This window comes from Brienomyrus brachyistius, chromosome 15 (genome assembly GCF_023856365.1).
Source record: "Brienomyrus brachyistius isolate T26 chromosome 15, BBRACH_0.4, whole genome shotgun sequence".
Taxonomy (NCBI): Eukaryota; Metazoa; Chordata; class Actinopteri; order Osteoglossiformes; family Mormyridae; genus Brienomyrus; species Brienomyrus brachyistius.
This window is the reverse complement of record NC_064547.1, coordinates 18,596,520-18,616,801: the sequence shown is the minus strand read 5'-3', so window position 1 is coordinate 18,616,801 and position 20,282 is coordinate 18,596,520. Positions and strand designations below refer to the sequence as shown.

The 20,282-nt window shown below is 44.3% G+C and overlaps 2 protein-coding genes across 2 annotated transcripts; one reads left to right on the top strand and one right to left on the bottom strand.

Annotated features, from left to right (window-relative positions):
* The first annotated feature begins 132 nt into the window (after nt 1-132).
* hook1 (hook microtubule-tethering protein 1) lies at nt 133-14,380 on the top strand. The gene is made up of 22 exons (XM_048977600.1): nt 133-305; nt 1,519-1,604; nt 2,573-2,645; nt 3,256-3,306; nt 3,917-4,049; nt 4,751-4,818; nt 5,207-5,269; nt 5,374-5,457; nt 7,071-7,234; nt 7,601-7,741; nt 7,836-8,037; nt 9,194-9,304; nt 9,523-9,610; nt 9,752-9,818; nt 9,936-10,076; nt 10,611-10,698; nt 10,838-10,869; nt 10,970-11,052; nt 11,268-11,368; nt 11,502-11,603; nt 11,752-11,820; nt 12,583-14,380. Exons 1-22 carry the CDS (start codon nt 264-266, stop codon nt 12,745-12,747), a joined length of 2,154 nt encoding a protein of 717 aa, XP_048833557.1. The 5' UTR covers nt 133-263; the 3' UTR covers nt 12,748-14,380.
* On the bottom strand, nt 14,367-19,382 carry LOC125709312 (cytochrome P450 2J2-like). Its single transcript, XM_048977614.1, has 9 exons — nt 18,920-19,382; nt 18,300-18,462; nt 17,779-17,928; nt 17,488-17,648; nt 16,749-16,925; nt 16,518-16,659; nt 15,532-15,719; nt 14,881-15,022; nt 14,367-14,781 (listed from the first exon to the last, which is right to left on the bottom strand). Exons 1-9 carry the CDS (start codon nt 19,109-19,111, stop codon nt 14,606-14,608), a joined length of 1,491 nt encoding a protein of 496 aa, XP_048833571.1. The 5' UTR covers nt 19,112-19,382; the 3' UTR covers nt 14,367-14,605.
* Between the last annotated feature and the right edge of the window lie 900 nt (nt 19,383-20,282).

Genomic DNA, 20,282 nt, shown 5'->3' with positions numbered 1-20,282 from the left:
TTGTCAATATCTGGCTTTTCTTTTCGTCACTCCTCTAATCCCACTCCGAACGAAATGTGCTAGCGCGAGCGCGAAACGTATTCAAGAAACCGCTACGGCATTCTAGCCGGGCAGTGCTGCGAAGACTCAGGGGTCTTACGTCTTTTACGTTGGAAAGCACACGAGCGCACACGCCTCCCCCCTCCCCTTAGGTGAGGTCAAGCCAGCGGAGAGGGGAAAAGACGCATTGTTGACAGGTGCACGGAAACATTTACCGGGAAGAAATGGATTCCAAGACAGTCCTGTGCGAAAGTTTAATAATTTGGGTAAGCTCAGGGTCTAGCTATAATGCCCCGAAATCGGCTAGCTGAGGCTGTCGGTATCGCGGTTTTAATCTTATTAACGCGACCTACCAGAGCGTTTACCTGTCGCAGGTAGCGTCTTCTAACTTGCGGTAGCTACATAGTGTATGTGCCATTTACGTGTCCGTAAATGAGCATTTTATTTGTTTGTTTCTTTAAAAAAAATAATTACAGGATAGGCATTTTTATGCCGCTTTTCAGTTTCTGGTCCTGCACGGCGTACATATTTGCACTCTTGGCGAAGACGCTGCTGAATGGCTAGCAGTTTCATATTTGATGATGCTATGCCAGCCTTTACGCAATTTTCACAAGTACCTGCGTCTTAATACCTATTGACCAATTAAATATTTACGTATAACCGGCTACCACCCAGATTGTGCTTTTAAACTTAGGCACCAGTTAGATATTTCGTCAGTGATCGGCCAAAAGACACGCGTTTTGGTGACTGTTGGTTAATAAATGACAGGTGTCGAGCATCCCCTTTAAAAAACAGTGGCTTGTTGCCAAGGACGTATAAGTTGCATATAGGGAAGGCGGCCACTGTGGAAGACGTGTAAATTACGAGTCTATGCATGTTGCTAGGTGTTGCTATCATTTCTCCCTGTTCTGTTAGTGAGTCATTTTTTACACGTATCAGTATCTGGCTTCAGATACCTCAGAAGTGCACCAGGGCATCTGTACATGTTAGTGGTGAATTCACCAGCTGGATCTTGTATCGGTCTGAGGGGGGCCAGTGCTGTCACTCACGGAAGCAGGAATCTCACTTTGAATCCGGCAGCAACCGTCAATTATTTTAGACATTTGTTTCACAGAGGTTGATCTGTTGGAGATCTGATCATAATTGATGTGGTATTGGTCATTTTGGGGATTTTGCTGCAGTGGTGATGCCTTCTTATCATTAAAATCAAAGCAAGCAAATTTATCTGTGCAGCACACAGTCCTGGTGGTTCTGAACAGCACACTTGGATTTAAATGGACAGAACGGCATGTATTTGAATTTTGTAATGAATGTACTTAAGAACAATGATCATGAGCATGAGTACACACAGATTGCAATGGGGCCAAATTCACAGCCTCAGAATTATGGGGGGGGGGGACTCTACCTGTCACACATTAGCTGTGTTTATTAGTTCAAGAATGCAGTAGTAGAATATGTTTCATTTATCTTTTTCTCCAGTTACAGACTTTCAACACCTCTTCATCCTGCAAGACAGTGCAGGACTTGACTACAGGAGTGCCCATTTCTCAGGCTCTTCATCAAATGTGAGTCCCTTATAGTTGTGGGAGGGCACCATCGTGTCGCCATGGATACTGTACACCCCCTTGGGTTAGGAAAAGATTTGAGAGAGAGAGCTTCATTTGGTGGATTTCCTGGCTTTCTTACCTAAATGTGGCTAGCTTAAACCTTCACCCAAGGAAATGTGTTTACTCTTATTTTAACTCCAGGATAGGAAGCAGTCCTCTGTAGTTCCTTTGTGAAAATCACTGCCAACCTTCTCGCATATGCCTCTGATATTTAACTAAGAGTACCAATGGAGGCATCAATGCATCTAGAGAAAGTGAGGTTCCTGTACAGTTTTCGGGTGATTTTGGTAATTTAAATCACATTGCAATAGGATGCAGAATTTAATTAACTAAAATCAAGCTGGTTTACAGTCATTTAGACTGTACCATGCTAAGGGTATGGACAGTAAGTCAGATTGTGCTAACGACTGGACAGAGGAACACTCTGATTCTACATCGTAGTCAGTCAAGCAGTTAAAAAATCTTTATTGCTGCGAGGAGAGTGAAGACCGAAGCGATGACTAAAGAACAAGCTTCCTTTCTAAGGATATATCTTGGCTAGTTTTTTTTCTTTAACTCAGCTCTTTAAATTTAGCTAATGTGATGGGAAAATGCATTTCGGAAAAAGAGGCACCCTACAGTGGGACAATAGAAATATAAAGGATGAAGAAACGCATCCTTTATGGCAGTCATCCCTGTACAGGGAGGAGATGTGGTTTGTATCCTAAGTTGGTTATCCGTACATTCTTTGCCCATTGTTTGGTGTGGATGAACGCTGAGTGTCTTTCACACGTTACTTGCTTTTGGTGAAACGATTTACAGCCGAAATGTCTATCCTGAAACTCAGAAAACCTGAGATAAATTATGTGTTGAATTATTAGCGGGTAGCCGAATGTGGTATTTTCTTTAAATGTCCTTTCAGTATTTAACTGGCACCTGTTTTTCAGAGACCCCGCGTGGTTCAATGACAATTGGCTGACTCGTATTAAGGAGGATGTGTCTGAAAACTGGAGGCTAAAGGTATCATACCCTCAGATCGATAGCGGACCATCCACTGGTTTCCGACGTGACATCACTGATGTTGCTCTTCACAGTAAATTGGAGAGGAACTTACATTTACACACGTAGCAGATGCTTTTATCATAAGCGACATGCAATGGAGAAAGCAGGATTACGGGCCTTGCTGAAGGCCCCAGTTGTGAAAACACTCTGCTAATCCTGGGATTCAAACTGGTGACCTTCTGGTGATGGGCACAACCTCTGAACAGGCAGAGGCGCACACCGTCCCCAACTCATCCTGCAGACAGAAGAGCACAATCTCCTCACTCCCATTGCTATTTGTTCACGGTTTTATATTAATCGGTCAGTTGTGCATAAATTTTGCTGCAGACGAGTATTTTTACTTCACAGTTTGTATATTCAGCACAAATGTTATTTTTGTGCGATTTATACTAAACTGTGCAGTTTAGTTCAGCACATTCACTATTCAAGCCCTTCGGTATATTGCTTAAAGCAACAACGTTTATTTATAGTCCTCGTATGACTATAAAATGCAGTTCGTTTTGTTTGTAACCATTTTATTATTTGGAAAACAACAACAAGTTAGTGGTTTATTTTTCATTTTACACAGATGAACAACCTAAAAAAGATTCTTCAGATGGTGGTGGATTACTATAACGAGGTAAGCGTCTTATTTCACCCCCATTCGTCTTGCCATATAATACAATAATGAATTCTTTAAAATCATTCATTAAATGATACAGGCACATGCCTTATCATAAGGAACAGAAATTGTACGGAATGCGAATTTTCAGTAATTACTGGCAGTCACTCTCCAAAGATGCATTTTGCCGTCGTGCTGCCGTGACCTTCATCCGAGTCGATAATATAAGATGAACTTTATTGATCCCTGGGTGAAACTCTCCCGTCCGAGTGCCTGAATGTGGTCCAGCGCCCTCCCTGTGAAATGCTGCCGGTGCAGATCGACTCGTTTGTATTGCTGAGAACCAAAGCAGTCCAACATTTCAACATTTGTGACATTTAGGACAAGTGTCAAAATAAATACGTAGCAGGAGATAAATTTTTGTGAAATTATTGTGTGTTTAATATATACCTGTACTGTGTATCATCTTTCACGATATATATATATATACACACACACACACACACACACATATTTATATGTATGTGTGTTTATTTTTTTTTTACCATACTCATTGTACACCAGTGATGCATTTAACCTGACCAGCAGAATGTGCCTTGGCGTGTTTGTGGTTACTGCACAATGGCAGGTCCTGGCACAGCAGATCACTGACTTCCCGCTCCCGGATCTGGTCCGCGTGGCTGAACACTCCGACCCCGTGGAACTGGGTCGCCTCCTGCAGCTGGTGTTGGGCTGCGCCATTAAATGCGAGAGAAAACAAGGTAACCTGGAATTTTAATGGGAATTCAGGGGGAGCTACGGAAAAGAACTGGATTTGTATTTAGGAATGGTGAATTAGATGTTATTTATTTGCATATAACAGGTGATATTTAAAGTATAGGCTTTATTTTATTTTAGAAGTATATAGCATGAATTAAATTTTGTGACTGAATGATTGTGTGGGATGTGCTTCAGGTTTTATAGGATGAATTTCAAATGTATAACCTTCATTAGTTTAATACATACATTTTTACATGTCTTAAAATTCTTCTGTCATGCCTCATTTTGCTGTCAGAAAAAAAAAACTGTTCCTTTGAGGGTACAATTACTCGTCACTAGGGCTGTACCCTCAAGGCTCTGCCAGTTGTACCCTAGCTGCAGGTAAATGTACCTTTTAGTTTAATTTAAGGTACAGAAATGGACTCTGAGTAACATTTTTGTACCATAGGGGGAACATTAATGTTTCTACCTTGGGGAACAAAACTGTACCAGGGTTTTATATGAGGTTTGTGGAGAGTTAAATTGATTTAACATGTTTTTGTTCCTAATCTATTATTATTTAAAAATAATAATAATAATAATAATAATTACTAAATTGCTAAATTTGTTATTGAACTGGATAAGATTTGTTGTGTATGTAAGCAAACTTTAGCCAATATGTATTCATAAAATAGACCTGTTCCCTGAACTGTTCTGTTCGCAGAATATATCCAGATCATTATGACGCTGGAGGAGTCAGTGCAGCATGTCGTGATGACAGCCATTCAGGAGGTGATTTAAGAAGATTTTTATCTGAAATGAGAAAACGGTCTCAGAAAATAATGTGTCCATTCAGAGAACAGAAATGAGAATGAATGCTTTTGTCAAACAGAGATTCACTTATTCTGGAGATGTTACCCTGCAGAAAGGGAGACCTGAACGCTGCTCCCATAATATGACAAATTTTGCTATGCCTGTGCAGTGGATGCTGGGAAATGCAGTTGTATTATTTATGCCACTGCTACTAGTACGTTGACCTTTCAACAGCACTGAAAAAACATGGATTTATTTTAGCAAAGGTTCCAAACATTTGTGGCCTCCGCAGGTTCTTGTTCACCTTTGTGGCGTTCATCATAAAACCACAGTAAATAGTCATAATTGTATTGTTTGTATCTGCCAGTTAATGAATAAGGAACAGATGTCACAATTTGGAGTGGACCCTCTGCTGGACGTCGAGCAGCAGGTAGGTATTTGCACGGCGCCGCGAAGGTGGTGACGCCCTCGCGTTTGACGCCCGGCTCTCCCGGCCCTGTAAGCCTGATGCGGACTTGCGGCTGTGGTCCTCAGCTCAAGAAGGCGCTGGAGGACCTCTCGGAGCTGGCATCTGAGAAGGAAGAGCTGGCCAAGAGATGCCTTGAGCTGGACACTCAGGTGGGTGTGCCACATCCGGGGATAAACACAGCCCCCCCCCAGTTCAGCAGGTGGTGTATTTCAAACCCCTTAGCATGTATTCACCACCTTTGTTAAGGATTTGTTGCAATATTGGCGTAAAATACAAAGACCACCAAATACAAAACCCTAGACTTCCCTAAATGAGTGGAGATCTCAGCCCCCCCCCCCCCCCCCAATGTTCAACCCAATATTACGCTCTTGTGCGGAAATGCTTATTTGTGTGTCCTAATATTATCATAAAAGGAGAATGATGCACAAACTGCTTGATCACTGCCTTATTAATAGCATCCTTGTGTTGCTTATCCATTGGCTGATTCCTGACGCATTTGATTCATATGATGGTTCTTGACAGATTTCATTTATAAGACTTTTACAACTCAGTCCCCATATGAAGGTCACGTGGTAAGTAGGAGCTCATTATCCAGCCAGACCACCACTAACAAGGCTAACAGGGTCCCGGGGACCAGGGGTGACCTAAACAACATCGCCGTTGTCTTCCTGCGTTAAATGCCAAGCATCCGTGCGTGTCGACTCATCTTCCTAATTCCTAATTCCTGTCACATGATCATAAACCATCTAACACGTGACTTCGTCATCATCGTGTTCTTTTAATGTCTCTTTCCTGCAACACGGTGGTGTAAATGGAGTCACGTTAACAGCGTTGATCTGATTCGGGGCTTGCAGCGTGCAACACTCAGTTTGCAGGACACAAAAGTGGATGCGTTAACTTTATGGAGGTGCGGTCTGGATTGGCCAGTTCTGAAGGTTTTTCGGTGGGGGGGGGGTATGTCTCATGAATAAAATCCGCAGCTTGACAGTGCTTAGTACCATAACGTCGCCGACTTTGGTGAGGTCGCATTCTGTGGACGCGCTGCTGCATGCTGAGGCTCTGGCTGTTTGGCGATGGCACAGAGCAGTCAGCTGCGGCTGGACCTCAATTCTGCTGTAACGTAACGGATCCTGGAAAATCATGGAATGTCATAATAATACCTTCCATGTAATTCTGGAAAAATGACAAATGCATAATATGAGACTGTGAAACAGGTTTGTTTTAAAATTCTCCCTTGGGATGCTAAATGCCCTCCCCACCCCCTAGGGTGTAATCTGGGGCCTGTACTATGAAGTAGGGTTACTGGCCTATCGGGGTAACTTGTTGGATTTCAGGTAGCTTGGGCAAAATGTAAGTGAAAGAAGTCCATTCAAACTGTGGTACCTTAAATCCGACAAGTTACCCCGATAAGCCAGTAACCCCGCTTCGTAGTACAGGCCACTGGTATGTATTCTGAGGCTCAAACCTGAGATTATTCTGCCTGATCCTCTGCTGGTGCATAAATGCCTGACTCACTTTTTATTGGGATACATTCACGACTGATGTATGGGCCTCTGCTCTGTCTGCATTCCCGTAATCCCACACCAGAACTGCGTCTCGCCGGCTGTATATACGAGGTGATTTCGCTTGATCATTCTGATGCGCTGTGCTTTTACATTTTGTTCGCACTGTGCTTCCGGTCAGAGAGGAACAGGTAGCGTGAGCCGCCCGCGCGCGGTCCGGGGTGCAGAGTCTGAGGGAGCGGTCGGTCTTTTGTGGTCAGGTGGCCGTGCTCCAGGAGGAGAGGAACAGCTTGCTGGCTGAGAACGACCTGCTGACAGACCGATCCAGCCAGCTGGACTCCTTCGATGACCCCAATACGCCGTCGGGGAAGAAATACTGCCAGCTCCAGTTCCAGCTGGAGCAGCTTCAGGAGGAGAACTTCAGGTGTTGACCTTGCATCAGCCTTCTGCAGGCCAGAGAAGCCTGTACCTGACAGCCACAGGACTGAACCTGGGGCGGTGAGGTTCATCTCCTAGGAGATGGGCATCTTGATCTGCTCGTGGGCACGATACAACCTCCAGTTCTTTTAACCTGCTAAGACGTGATATCTGAATGCTGTCGATTGGCAGGTGTTGTGGTCAAAAACAAAATACTGGTTATTTTTGATGGTATGATGGTAATTTGGCAATGAATGTACTGTTTTTGTCTGGCGGTTACGTTGAATTATTGCCATATCTGGTGTTGATAATGAGCCATAAATACGAGTCACCTTGTGCCTGGCTTTGTAGCACGTGTCTTTGACCCCACCAGGCTAGAGGCGGCGAAAGATGACTACCGCATCCACTGCGAGGAGCTGGAGAAGCAGCTAGTAGAGGTGCAGCACCGCAACGATGAGCTCACCAGCCTGGCCGAGGAATCGCGCTCCCTGAAGGATGAGCTGGACATCCTGAGGTCTGCCTGGCACGCCCGAGCCAAACCTCACATGCTCTAAACACAGGACGCTTTCCTCTGTGTGACCCCTGTCTGTCCGTCGGTCTGGGTACAGGAGCTGCTCAGACCGGGCCGTGAAGCTGGAGGCCTCAGTGGAGACCTACAGGAAGAAGCTGGAGGACCTGAGCGACCTGCGGCGGCAGGTGAAGGTTCTCGAGGAGAAGAACATGACCTACATGCAGAACACCGTGAGCTTGGAAGAGGAGCTGCGCAAAGCCAATGCAGCACGAACCCAGCTGGAGACCTACAAGAGGCAGGTAAGCTTCAGTGTGGGGTGCTTAGCTGCAGGACCTTCACACGTACATGAGATGTTGCATGTCTCAGAGTGAACAAGCTGACCACAGGTGTCAGGGTCAATTCTGTTGCTCCGAGAATCTTGACCATGGGTTTGATGTCTTTCCTGACTGCAGTTTCTATCGACATTGATTTATTTACCAGATGGTAAAGTTTTCTCCGAAGTGACATACAGCTGTCAAGGAGCCAGCTAAGCAGCTAGGCTAAGCTTTCGATGAATGACCAGTAAGAAGTGCAAGTAATGTGTTACAAAGAACATTGCAAGAATCGAATGATAGAGCTATTCATATTAAAAACAACTGAACGATTAGCAGCATTCAGGATACATGAGACCACCTAAGGGATCATAGACAACAGATCAGTGTCTGGAGGCTGAAAGTGTTCAGGGACCTGATTTACTTGATGTGTGGATGTGTAGCTAATACTAGCGACCGAAGAATCAGTCAGGGGAAATGTCCAGTGTGAGCCTCGTCATGTGGTGTAGGGACCTCCAGGTGGCGTCAATTTGCCAGATTTGGTTTTTCTTTGGTCCCACCTCTTGCAACACACGTTTGAGTTTTCCTCTTTATTTCCTGGTATGTTTACTTGTGCTATGTTGCTCCCCCCATGTATCATTAGAGAGGGAAAGTCCACCTGGTTCTGTTGACTGCTCAGAACAAAGGGGTTCTTGTATGTAATGCACCTGTTCATCCTGCCCTCCCCACCTCTGAAACCGACACTGAACTAATGCAAATACATAATGAGACGGTTCACAAAAGAATATTACCTCTGTTTAAAGATCGGGTGTCACGGTTCCTTGGCGGGCAGGTAACACCTGGGCCACACCTCCACGTTTGAGGTTTAAATCGCGTCCCCAGCTCTGTTTGTACCATCTGCATTTTCATCCGGTGTTTAATCCTTCACCCACAGTCCACACATGTACTGTTAGGTGATTTGGCATCTCTGAATTACCCACAAATGGGCCAGCATTCCATCCAGTGTGTCCCCTACCTTGTGGGCTTAGCATCCTGGAAAAGACTCCAGGCTAACCTCTGTCCTGAACTGGAAAAGATGGATAGATGGATGGATGGATGGATGGATGGACGGATTATTGTGTATGTTCTTTTCTTTTCATATCAGGTCCAGGAGCTGCACAGGAAGTTGTCAGAGGAGTCCAGGAGGGCTGATAACTTGGCCTTTGAAATGAAGAAGTTTGAGGAGAAATACGATACTGTCATAAAGGAGAAAGAGGTACAGTCAATGAATGCAAGTCCTGCTTATGGTTCCGAGAGCGGAACATGCGGTAATGACTAATGCTGATGTTAATTGAATTAGCCTATTGTCAGTTCCAACATCAATACAATAAGCATCACAGATTAATTTACATTCTTTTACTTGTAATATTCTTCAATGTGGCAAATTTAAATGTTTTTATTCTCTTTTGTGATACGGCTGCTTGTCCAAACCAGAGAGTGATTGTCGAGCGGGATTCCTTGAAGGAGACCAATGAGGAGCTACGTTGCACACAAGCTCAGCAGAGCCAGTTCCTTCAAGCAGGTTTGCCATTGGAGGCTTTGTTGCCATGGTGATGCCTTTAAGAGGGATTTCAATATGTTATGCTGAACATGTATATTGCTTGCTATGTTTTTCCCACTCGTCTGTGAAGAAAGAGGAATCAGATTTTCTTTTTCTTGATAGGAATGTTTCCTGCAGGAAATGCGACGCATGACAACCTCGCAGCAGAACTCCTGCCTATAGAGTACAGGTACCTGCAGCTTTAGTTTGCTGAGGTCCTCTCTGCGTCTCACTGTGGGCCTGGCAGGCCACCAGCAGCAGGCCGTGCTTGGCTTCCCCACCTCAGTCCTCTCTACCCTCCCCGCAGGGAGAAGTTCATCCGGCTGCAGCACGAGAACAAGATGCTGCGCCTGGACAGAGAGGGATCGGAGAACGAGCGCATCGCCGAGCTGCAGGCCCGGCTCGAGGAAGCCCACCGGGATCGGACGCAGCTGGACACGGAGAACAGGTGCCACCGTGACGGAAATGCTCTGCGGCCGAGCGAGTTCGGATGCTGTGCCTGTGATTGGAAGGTCACCGGTTTGAACCCTGTGATTGGCAGGGTTAGGGTTATGTTCATGGGCTCCCAAGCAAGGCCCTAGACCTCCTGAAAAATACTCCAGCGACTGACCCTCCAGTGTAACCCCAAGCTTCACTCACCTCTATATGTGTGTATGTCTTAAAAAGAAAGAGCATGATGGGATATGTGAAAACTAAAGAATTGCAGTATGCAGATGCATAAGAAAGCCTGCAGGAGGCTCAGTGTAGCTCTCATAACATGGTACCGGTAATATAAGCAGAACGATGGACTGTCGCTGTCCACCAGTCTAGAAATATCTTGTGGGAAGGGATGGCAGCATTGAGGTTAAGATCATCAGTTTTTTGCTTTCCTTGCAATTCCACTGGGGTTTCTGCGTATAAGACGATGTGAACACCTGGAGCGCTCAGATAAGTACTGTTTGTAACGCAATATGACGGGCTGCATGGTCTGTCATTCCCTCAGGTTGAACCAAGAGAGAATCTCTGAGCTGCAGCTCCAGGTGGAAGACCTCCAGAAAGCCCTGCAAGGCCAAGGATCCAAAACTGAAGATGTTGGTGGAATTTCATGCATATTTTATTGCTAGTTATATAAGTGGAAGTAGATGGTGATGGAATTCCTTCTAGAAGCACGTAAGGACTCCTCCTTATGGTCCTCTTCTGCCTTAACAGCTCCTCTGTTTTTATTTACAGTCGCATCTGAAGCAGAAACTGGATGCTCACATGTAAGTAGGACTGTAGAATTGAATTGCCATCATTCTTTCTTCTGATGACCAGGCAGTTGAGCAGGTGGATATGAGGTATGAGCTGTAAGATCTTTTCAAGGGTGCAGCTGAACGAGGCTCAGGATGAGATCATGAAGAAGAAGGAGCTTCTTGAAGATCTGCAACCAGACAGCACGCAGACCAGTGAGTGAAATGAACCCCCCCATATCTGGCCCTGTGGTCATTTATGTTTGTTATTTGTTAGCAGAGGGGGGGTGCATCATACGTCAAACGCTCATCGTTCTTGTTTGTAATATCATGAAGGTTCCTTCAGGTGATGTCTGTACCTCCAGCCGACAATCACCTCCTAAAGAAAGTTCCTTGAGTGAAAGACCAGCTGTCTTTATCTTTCCCTGAAGCCCTGAAGATTGATGAGCTGCTTGGTGCTCTGAAAAAAAAGGATGAAGACATGAGGGCGATGGAAGAGCGCTACAAGATGTACCTGGAGAAAGCCCGGAATGTAAGTCATATCAGTCAGAACCTTCAGCTGGAAGGCAGGAGCTCTGAGGCCCAGCAAGGGAAAGGATTGTGGTGTGAGTGCAGCACAGGTCTGTGTGTCTGGTTCAATATATGCTCTGGATGGTCACTCGTAGGTCATCAGGGCCCTGGATCCCAAACTGAACCCGGCCACAGCTGAAATCCAGGCCCTGAAAAATCAGCTTCTGGAAAAAGACAGAAAAATCTTGAGTCTTGAGGTACAGTCCAAGCCTGGTCTGCTGGAAGAGAGATGTGTTTGGCGGAGCTGTGTGTTGATAAAGATGGGTGATGTTGGAAACATTTTCGATGATGATCTTTGATGACGATGACGATAACAGTGGCAACTTCTTCCTCTTCCCGGTGTAGCGTGAGTGTGAGCAGGCGAAACTCCGCGAGTATGAGGAGAAACTCATCGTGACAGCCTGGTACAACAAGGTAGGCCAGCCACAGGCGACGTGGTCTTCACAGAGCTGTGAGCTGATTGGTGGGGAGCGGCACCCCTCTGCATGACACGCAGCAAACACTTAGTGTTGAGACGTCTCCACGTTTTCGGCCTCCAGTGCTCCCAGGGCAGTTTCATGTTTATATTTCTGACATTGACGTTTGCTTAACATAGATGTAGCAACATAGAGTGGAAGACAGACAAATCAGCAGCCCTGATACTAGGGATACACTATTAGCTGTGTGTGTTAATTTTGATGGGACAGCAATGGATGAATAGGGTGAGCAAAGATTCTTAATAGGGCTGTCGAATGGTTCATTTAAAAAAAAAAAATCAGAATTAATCTCACTCCTTGGGGATTAATCACATACTCAGTTGTTGCAATACCATCAAAAAATGTTGCAGTCTGTATTGTAGATATTAAAATCTATTTTAAGATGTTGTTTAGATTATTCTCTAATTGGATAATTTAAAATGAATAAAAAAAAAAAAACATGACTTAACGTGTTAATGTGTTAACTTCGACAACACTAATATACAGTATGCTTTATTAAACTGTGCTGTTTAACATTAATACTCCGACACTGATTAATATCGTGTGCTGCTGTAGTGTTTGTTGCCTGCCGTTGCTGCTTTCGGATCATTTCAGTTTAAGGTTCTCGCTCTGTGACACTGATGCTAATTGATTGATTAATATCCTGTGTTACTCTAATGAGTGTTGGGTGTCATGGCTGCTTTCTGGCGGTGCCCCGCAGAGCCTGACCTTCCAGAAGATGGCCATCGAGTCGCGGCTGGCCGGGCGTTCCAACTCCACAACAGCGCCCCCTGTCCAATCCTTCCTGGCACAGCAGCGGCAGGTGACCAATGCCCGGCGCCCCCTGTCAGTCAGCGTGGCCGTGGCTGCGGCCCCCTCCAAATAACGCTGCTCCTCACCCCGAACGCGCCATCAAGTGACCTTAAGCACCGGAGCGAGAATCTCGGACCCCGGTCACGGCTTCCACTCCACACAGGTCAAACCCGCAAAGCCGCTCGGCCAGCACTGGGGTCCCTTTATGTGGCGGCGGGTTCGGGTCACATCTGGGGTCATGCTATTGTGCCTGGTAGCTGATCCCAGGTCAGGGAAATTCTGTGAATACTCAGTTTCCATAGTGATAACTGTATAAAGCTGAACGCTGTCATCCTCGTGTATATATAACTAGCTTGGGCACATACGGACAGGAGAAGTGTGTTTAAAATTCTTTATAAAGCAGATTTAATAATATAATTGTTACAGGATTTTTTTCTTCTTGTGATTAAATGTACAAATAGAATATAAAAATGGAAGCGAATTGGTGCTGGACATCAGCTTCTTCTCCTCTCGCGGTAGCTGTAGTCCGCGCGTTTCGAAGGGGTGTCTCCTGTCGCATAGAGACACTGTACATCTGCTGGGATCGGGGCCCCTCCAAGGGGTACTGTGCTTAACGTGTTGTTTGAAATGGGCCAGCTCGACCTGTGCTACTTATTTCTGCTTAAAGAGTGAGTTGACTACTGCATGCTCTGTTGAAATTATATAGGTAGCTTTGGTCCTTTCAGTTTTGTGTTCTGATTTGTAGAAATGCCAAGGGACAGTGTCAGAATGACGAGGATGACCACTCCTGTCTTTTGACATTTGATATTTATGAGCTGTGCACAGGGATTTCTGTCGTACGCAAATAGTGTGACTCCTGAAGTTTTCGGAAGTTGACTTCTCCTCCTTTATATTATGCAGGTTTATTAGAGTAGTTCCAGTAAGAATAGACCCGGCCGAAAAACTAGGGGTCTCTAATTGCACTCGAACACTTCTCTCCACCGTTTTTTCCCCTGTTTTATTTATATTTCATTTCAAGCTACTCTGTATCTTTCAGCTAGATATACACTCTGGTCTTTTAAAATCACTGTTGTTTTTAAACTATATAATAGTCGCATTCATGCACAAAGTATCCACGAAGTGGATTACAAAATGACTTTTTTTGTTTTGTTGAAAAAAACATGAAAACATCATGATAAAATACTGGATAACCCCAGTTGATTTAAGCAACATAAATGACTATTACTAAGGCAGAATCTGATCAGTGTAAACCAAAAAAGAAACCCATAAAATCATATTAAAGTCATATATAAATTAAATGCCGTAGAGATTTGAGATATTTTTTAAAGATTTTAAAATATTGAGATTTAATCTAAAAACCTTTTCCATGGTAATTCTTGGGTAAATTTGACATAAAAAGAAGAAGCATTTGACAATAAAATACATAATTTTTTTTAGCTCGTTAGTGTCATATTTATAGTATAATAAAGTATTCTATATTTGTTAATTGTCTTGTTAATTTAGACATGGTTCCGATGACCCGCTGTGTACGCTGGATTTTGTTACGTTTGAGCGGCTATTGGACAGCATTTCTCAAATCAAATCAATGTATCTGTGGGTTCTCTGATTGTTTGGTTGCTATGTGTGCTTCAGTTTTGCTGTGAGGACTTGGTTAATTTACCTTTGCTGAGTACATGATAAAAATAAAGCCAGTTTTAAAGCACAAATCCACGTGCAGCACTTTCTTTAATGACTTATTTAGCAGTTGAGTCAAAATTATTTAAAAAACTGAGGGTGTGTGTATAAAAGTGTAATTTTAACAGCGTGGTCTTCATGAGTCACAGCAGAGTGACCAGCAGATGGATCATTCACAGGACAGTAGGCAGTGGAATGCAGTGGAAAAGCAGGACCCGCGTATCCCTGTCCTTGCCTCTGCCGCATCAAGACTGTTCTTAGCGAAGGGTGACATGCAGTTTGAAGGGGAGTGGTGTTAATGTGGCCCCAACTTGTCCCACAAAACTGGGCTCTGGCCCAGGGAGAAATGAGAAGGTGAATTTTTGGAGAAGGGAGGTGAAGAACAGGAAGAGCTCCATCCGAGCCAGCTGCTCCCCCAGGCACGCTCTCTTCCCTGTGGATGTTTGGGGATTGTGAGTTTGGTTTCTTTTTCCTTCTTTAATGTGACTTGAATCTTGCCCGAGTTAATTTCATTAAAGATATTGTCAGTTACCTGCAGAGAAGGGCAGGAACGCATCCCGTCTCTCAAATTTCCCATCGGAATCCAGGAAATGCCCGGGATTGAAGGTGTCTGGGTCGGCCCACGCGCTCTTGTCAAACAGCACTGAAGTCATGTTCGTCAGGACTGCCGTTCCCTGAAAGGTGAATTTAAGATCCATGTTCGGTGTGGCTGCTGGTTTGCTCAGGTGCTTTAGCTAAATCTAAGCTCTGAGGTAGCCGTCAATCTGGTTTTTTTGATAAAGTTCGTAGATGGACCAACATCGAGAACTGATGCAGAGATTTGGATTTTCATCATTTCTTAGCCAGGATGTTTACATTGACACTGAATTCGTATACGGGTCATTCCATTGCAATTCAACAAGTGGCCTTTACATCATTGGCATGTGAATTACACATACTGTACAGCACCTTCCAAAGGTCTGAAATGTTTCGTTTTAAGAGTAAAATGGAATGACCCATACTTGATTTTCTTAGGTAAATTTTGTATGAATTTGATTAGACTGACATTGTACTTTATTTTATCACTGAGATATGTTGAACTGAAGACAGCAGGGACTTTCTTCCCCGCAATGTGCTGAAGTTCATTTGGTTTGTCTGTAAGAAGGGATTGATGCCAGAGCATGGCGTGGCATGCAGTGCTCACCTTGGGGATAAAGAACCCTCCCAGTGTGGTGTCCTTCCTTGCCATCTTCGGGGCGTTGAGCGGCACAATGTTGCCCATCCTCTGTATCTCGTGGATGACGGCGTCGGTGTACGGCATGTTCAGCCTGTCTGCCAAGCTGGGCTGTCGCGCCTGTCCGATCACTCTGTCTATCTCGACCTGGACCCTCTCTGGCACAGAACACATCCAACCAGACAAAAGGGTTAAGCTTGACACTGTGGAGAGGAAGTAACTACAACCATCTTTCGCATAACAGGAAGCACCAAGGTTCTGTACAGGTGGGGCAGTATCAGACCTTAAATTAAGTTACAGACCTTAAATTATGACATAACAATAACAATCATATCATTTACATGATTGTCTTTCCTTCCAGCTGCTAGTCAGACTCTAATGAATGACATGCAGTTGACTGCATGCACATATACAGACGGGAAATGTACAAGCACAAATGAAGGACTGATAATGTGCAACGATTTTTTTTTCTTCTTCAGCGTTCCAGTATTTCTATTTCTGCTGCTATCAAACATTCAATTGCTGCTGCTGTTTATTTCGAATCATACAATTTCTGTTGCCTCGAGGTATCTGTCGATGTCCGTCTTTGTACATACATGTATATCACGTATTTATTTTCTTTGTTTATCGTACAGTCTTTATTGTAAGATTGTATAGTTATGCTAAATTTACTCCTGCACTGTCCTTGGCTGCTGTAACAATGCAAATTTCGCAACTGTGGGATTAATAAATCTATCATTATAATCTAATCCAATCCGTCGTATCTTATCCTTAGGGTATGTTATACTCTCATGTTCCTGTGATTTTGTCATTCCAGTGCTATGGTCATGATATTAAGCTTTATATGGAAAATGTCACTTTGAAATAAGTGCCACTGCTTTAATGTCATTGGTTTATTTGTACCATTGATTAGTATGTGGCCTTTACATAACCTAGTGTGACTGGGCCACCCTGACCTGTTATCTCAGGGTACTTGCTCATATAGAGCAGTGCCCAGCGCAGAGTGGTTGATGTGGTCTCAGTCCCGGCCAAGAATAGGTCTAGGGCACAGAGGGTCAGATTGGTCTCGTTGAATCCAGCCTCAGGGTCTTCGGTATTCTGACAAGAGTTTAATCAAACAAAGTTATTAACTTTTACGCTCTCATTTCGCTGTCGGTACATGCTGCCTGCGTACGGCTTCCATTTACATTCTTTATCTCTGCGAGGAAGACGTCGATGTAGTCGCGGGGGGAAGATGCGTCCCAGTCCTCCTTGTGCATCTCCAGCTCCTCTCTCACAAAGGCGCAGACCTTGCTGATATGACCGAAGATGTTGTTGTGGGGGCCAGGGAGGAGCCTCATCACAGATGGAAAGGCCTCATACAGCTGGAGAAAGGGAGATGTAATAGAGCCAGGCATGTTGTAGAAAATTATGAGTTTGAACCACCCTTGAAATATGCCAGAATCCTCTTGAAATTAATTTCTGGTTATGGGCCTGGTTTAAACTAGAAACTTTGCCACTTCAAAGATTTTCATCGTGTCAACTGGTAAGAAGATTTCGATAAAAATAAATGTGACTCATTGGCTTGTCTGATGCTCCTTCATATCTTCAGTCTGCATGAGTGACATGCTGTGTGGCTCAGTGGGTTAGGATTGTGTGCCTGTGAAGGGAAGGGTGACGGTTTAAATCCCAAGGCTGGTAGTGTGATTTTGCCGTTGGGCCCTTGAACGAGGCCCTTAACCCTCAATTGCACCAGGGACTGACTGACCTTCCTTTCTTAATTTTGCATCGCTTTGGATAAAAGTGTCAGCTAAATAAATAAATGCAAGAGAATACTCCTGGTTCTAAACTTAGCTCTTAATGTTATAATTGTCTACTTCGTGCTTTATGCAGTAGGTTATAAAATGAATCATTTCATAAAGCCGAACCATGGAAAGGCTTCACTACCTGTGCCCATATGGAGCCCTCCAGGTAAATCGCTTCTGACAGCAGTTTGAGCAGCATCTGGAATTTGTGGTCACTGTACTCAAACCTGTGTCCAAAGACCAGGTGGCAGATGATGTTGGAGACAGCATTGTTGAGAAGGATGTGTGGATCCAGGGGCTGACCTAAGGTGTGAGACGGGACAAAGAGATCGTTACCCATCAACAGGCATCCTTTTCCCCAGGAGTCTGGGCTGTTTCACACACAGAGATTGCGTGACAGAAATCAGGCTTTACAGGAGTCCATGTATGTGACCTTTCACCCTTTCGAGCTCCTCTTGGAGGAATCTGGTTTCCTCAATGATGACTGATTCCAGAGACTTCTTTCCCAGTCCAAAAGATCTCAGGGTGGAGAGAGCAAATCTCCTTTGTCTTTTCCATATGTACCCATTGCTGAAGAAAAGTCCTGGGAAGAGAAGATAAACTATATTATACAATGTTTGCTGGTGGACTGTAATAGCCTGAACACAGGGTCTCTATCTGAGTTTGTCTCGGGTCATGATGGTGAAGAGAACAACAACCAAAAATGTGTTGCAGGATGGGACAGGCAATGAGATCTATGTGAGGACTGAAGTTCCTTTCCAGAGTCAACAATTATTGGGTCTGAACACGACTTAAGGTACATGACAAGCAATAGAGCGGGTCGATATAGACTAATTTAAACACATTCTGCAGAAGAAAGAGAGAAGGGGAATGAAGTGAGTAAAGTGACCCCAGTCACATGACCATCCCTCCAGAGACAGCCAAGGGCTGATAAGAAACAATGGGTTGACTTGCCATTTCCTGAGTACAGCCTTTCAGCCATGGGGCTGGGAGGCCTGTCCACAAAGTTCTCAGACTGGCTGATCAGGGCCTCCTTCACCATTTTGTAGCCTGTTACAAACACCACCTTATCCCGGCCCAGGCGGAGGCTGAAGACGTCACCATAGACGCTGGCCAGCTTGGTGTTAAAAAAGGTCAAATGCGTTTAATTGGGCTTCAGCTTGTGCTCCGCATTCCACTCATACTGACTCTGATGATCTGACTACAGATGAACCAGTTAGTGTGATAGTACTCAATAAATAATGTATGCGCTGAGTGTCCTGCACAGCAACATTAGATATATAAAAAGTCTTGATTTTGTACTTGTTTTATCAACAGGCATGATAGTTCCCAATTTTATAAGTATAGTAATCTTAATATTACTATTTGTTTCTCAGATGCAATCCTGGATGTAACACATCAGATTAAATTTGAACGATAACACATTTGCAGCTGCCAAATTATTTTTCTTATGTAACAAATATTTAAAACTTGTATACAACTTTTGAACCTTTCTCTCTTCTACTGACATTCTAATAAGGAAGATTAGCATGTCACACCAGTCGCCAAACTGAATGATTCAAGTACTTGCTCACCTTGGTCAAGTAAATGTGAGGCTGTTTAATGTCGATGTTGAAGATGTTTCCCAAGAACGGCAGTGCCCAGGGCCCTGGGGGGAAGCGAGGGGGGTTCCGATTCTTCAGGTAGTCTGTGACGAGAAGAAAGGCGACGAGGAAGAGCAGTAGAGCTTTGATATCCAAGACGGGCAGTAAGAGAGACAGCCACATAGCGAGACAAGGAGCACTTAGCACCGCAGCGCAAAGGCTAAAACGCTACAGTTCAAATGCTCACTGCCGTGGCTGCTTGTCCCGAAATTTAACTCAGTTATGGAGAACTGCTGTGTCCTGCACTTTGTACACAAAGAACACAAGCCATTATATAACAAAGGCTGTAAAGAACCTGAGCCAGTAACTCCGCAAAGACAACTGTGGCATTGTCTCATGTTTGCACAACAAGCGGTTGCATGGCTATCCAGGAGGGAAAAGTCTGTAAATTTACCGTTTTGCATTTCACAATTGAGTTCCCCTTTTAATCTATTCAAATAATCGGCTAATAATTTACCTCGTAAACTGTGTACAAAACCTATACATGGGAGGTCAGATCAGGCAATAGTGTCCGTTTTGTAAGGTAGATTTTAAACGGACTATTGTATTAGACATCTCAACCAATACCAGAATATATCACATTACATTTTATGAATCATTCATGAAAAAAGAAAAAAAGTTTGCTGTTTTTGTGTTCCAAGGCCTTTATTATACACTTAAAACATTTAAATAACCCAATAATAATTTCAATTATGACAAAACTAGTGTTAGACTGTTTATCCATCCATCCATCCATTTTCCAAACCGCTTATCCTATTGGGTCGCGGGGGGTCCGGAGCCTATCCCGGAAGCAATGGGCACGAGGCAGGGAACAACCCAGGATGGGGGGCCAGCCCATCGCAGGGCACACTCACACACCATTCACTCACACATGCACACCTACGGGCAAGTCAGCAACTCCAATTAGCCTCAGCATGTTTTTGGACTGTGGGGGTAAACCGGAGTACCCGGAGGAAACCCCACGACGACACGGGGAGAACATGCAAGCTCCACACACATGTGACCCAGGCGGAGACTCGAACCCGGGTCCCAGAGGTGTGAGGCGACAGTGCTAACCACTGCACCACCATGCCGCCCACGTTAGACTGTTTAATTTTAAAATATTTAATTAAAAATTCAAAACATTTAACTATTAATACAATTTTGCAATTGTTTTGGCAACCATGTAAAAAAATTCAAAATAAAAAAGAATTCTGGAGAAATGTATACACTGTAAAATCACTGAATATCAGTTGCCATTGGGGTGATGATTTGCTCAGGTATGTAGCTTGGGTACCAGTAGTAGTGACCAGAA

What these genes read in the sequence shown, in the direction of transcription:
- hook1 (XM_048977600.1), top strand. Translation starts at nt 264, where the DNA reads ATGGATTCCAAGACAGTCCTGTGCGAAAGTTTAATAATTTGG. An exon ending in GATGAGCTGGACATCCTGAG is followed by an intron (nt 7,742 to 7,835) that starts GTCTGCCTGGCA and finishes GTCTGGGTACAG; the next exon opens with GAGCTGCTCAGACCGGGCCG. An exon ending in TGGAGACCTACAAGAGGCAG is followed by an intron (nt 8,038 to 9,193) that starts GTAAGCTTCAGT and finishes TTTTCATATCAG; the next exon opens with GTCCAGGAGCTGCACAGGAA.
- LOC125709312 (XM_048977614.1), bottom strand. Translation starts at nt 19,111, where the DNA reads ATGTGGCTGTCTCTCTTACTGCCCGTCTTGGATATCAAAGCTCTACTG. An exon ending in GGAGCTCGAAAGGGTGAAAG is followed by an intron (nt 17,649 to 17,778) that starts GTCACATACATG and finishes CTCACACCTTAG; the next exon opens with GTCAGCCCCTGGATCCACAC. An exon ending in TCCTCGCAGAGATAAAGAAT is followed by an intron (nt 16,660 to 16,748) that starts GTAAATGGAAGC and finishes AACTCTTGTCAG; the next exon opens with AATACCGAAGACCCTGAGGC.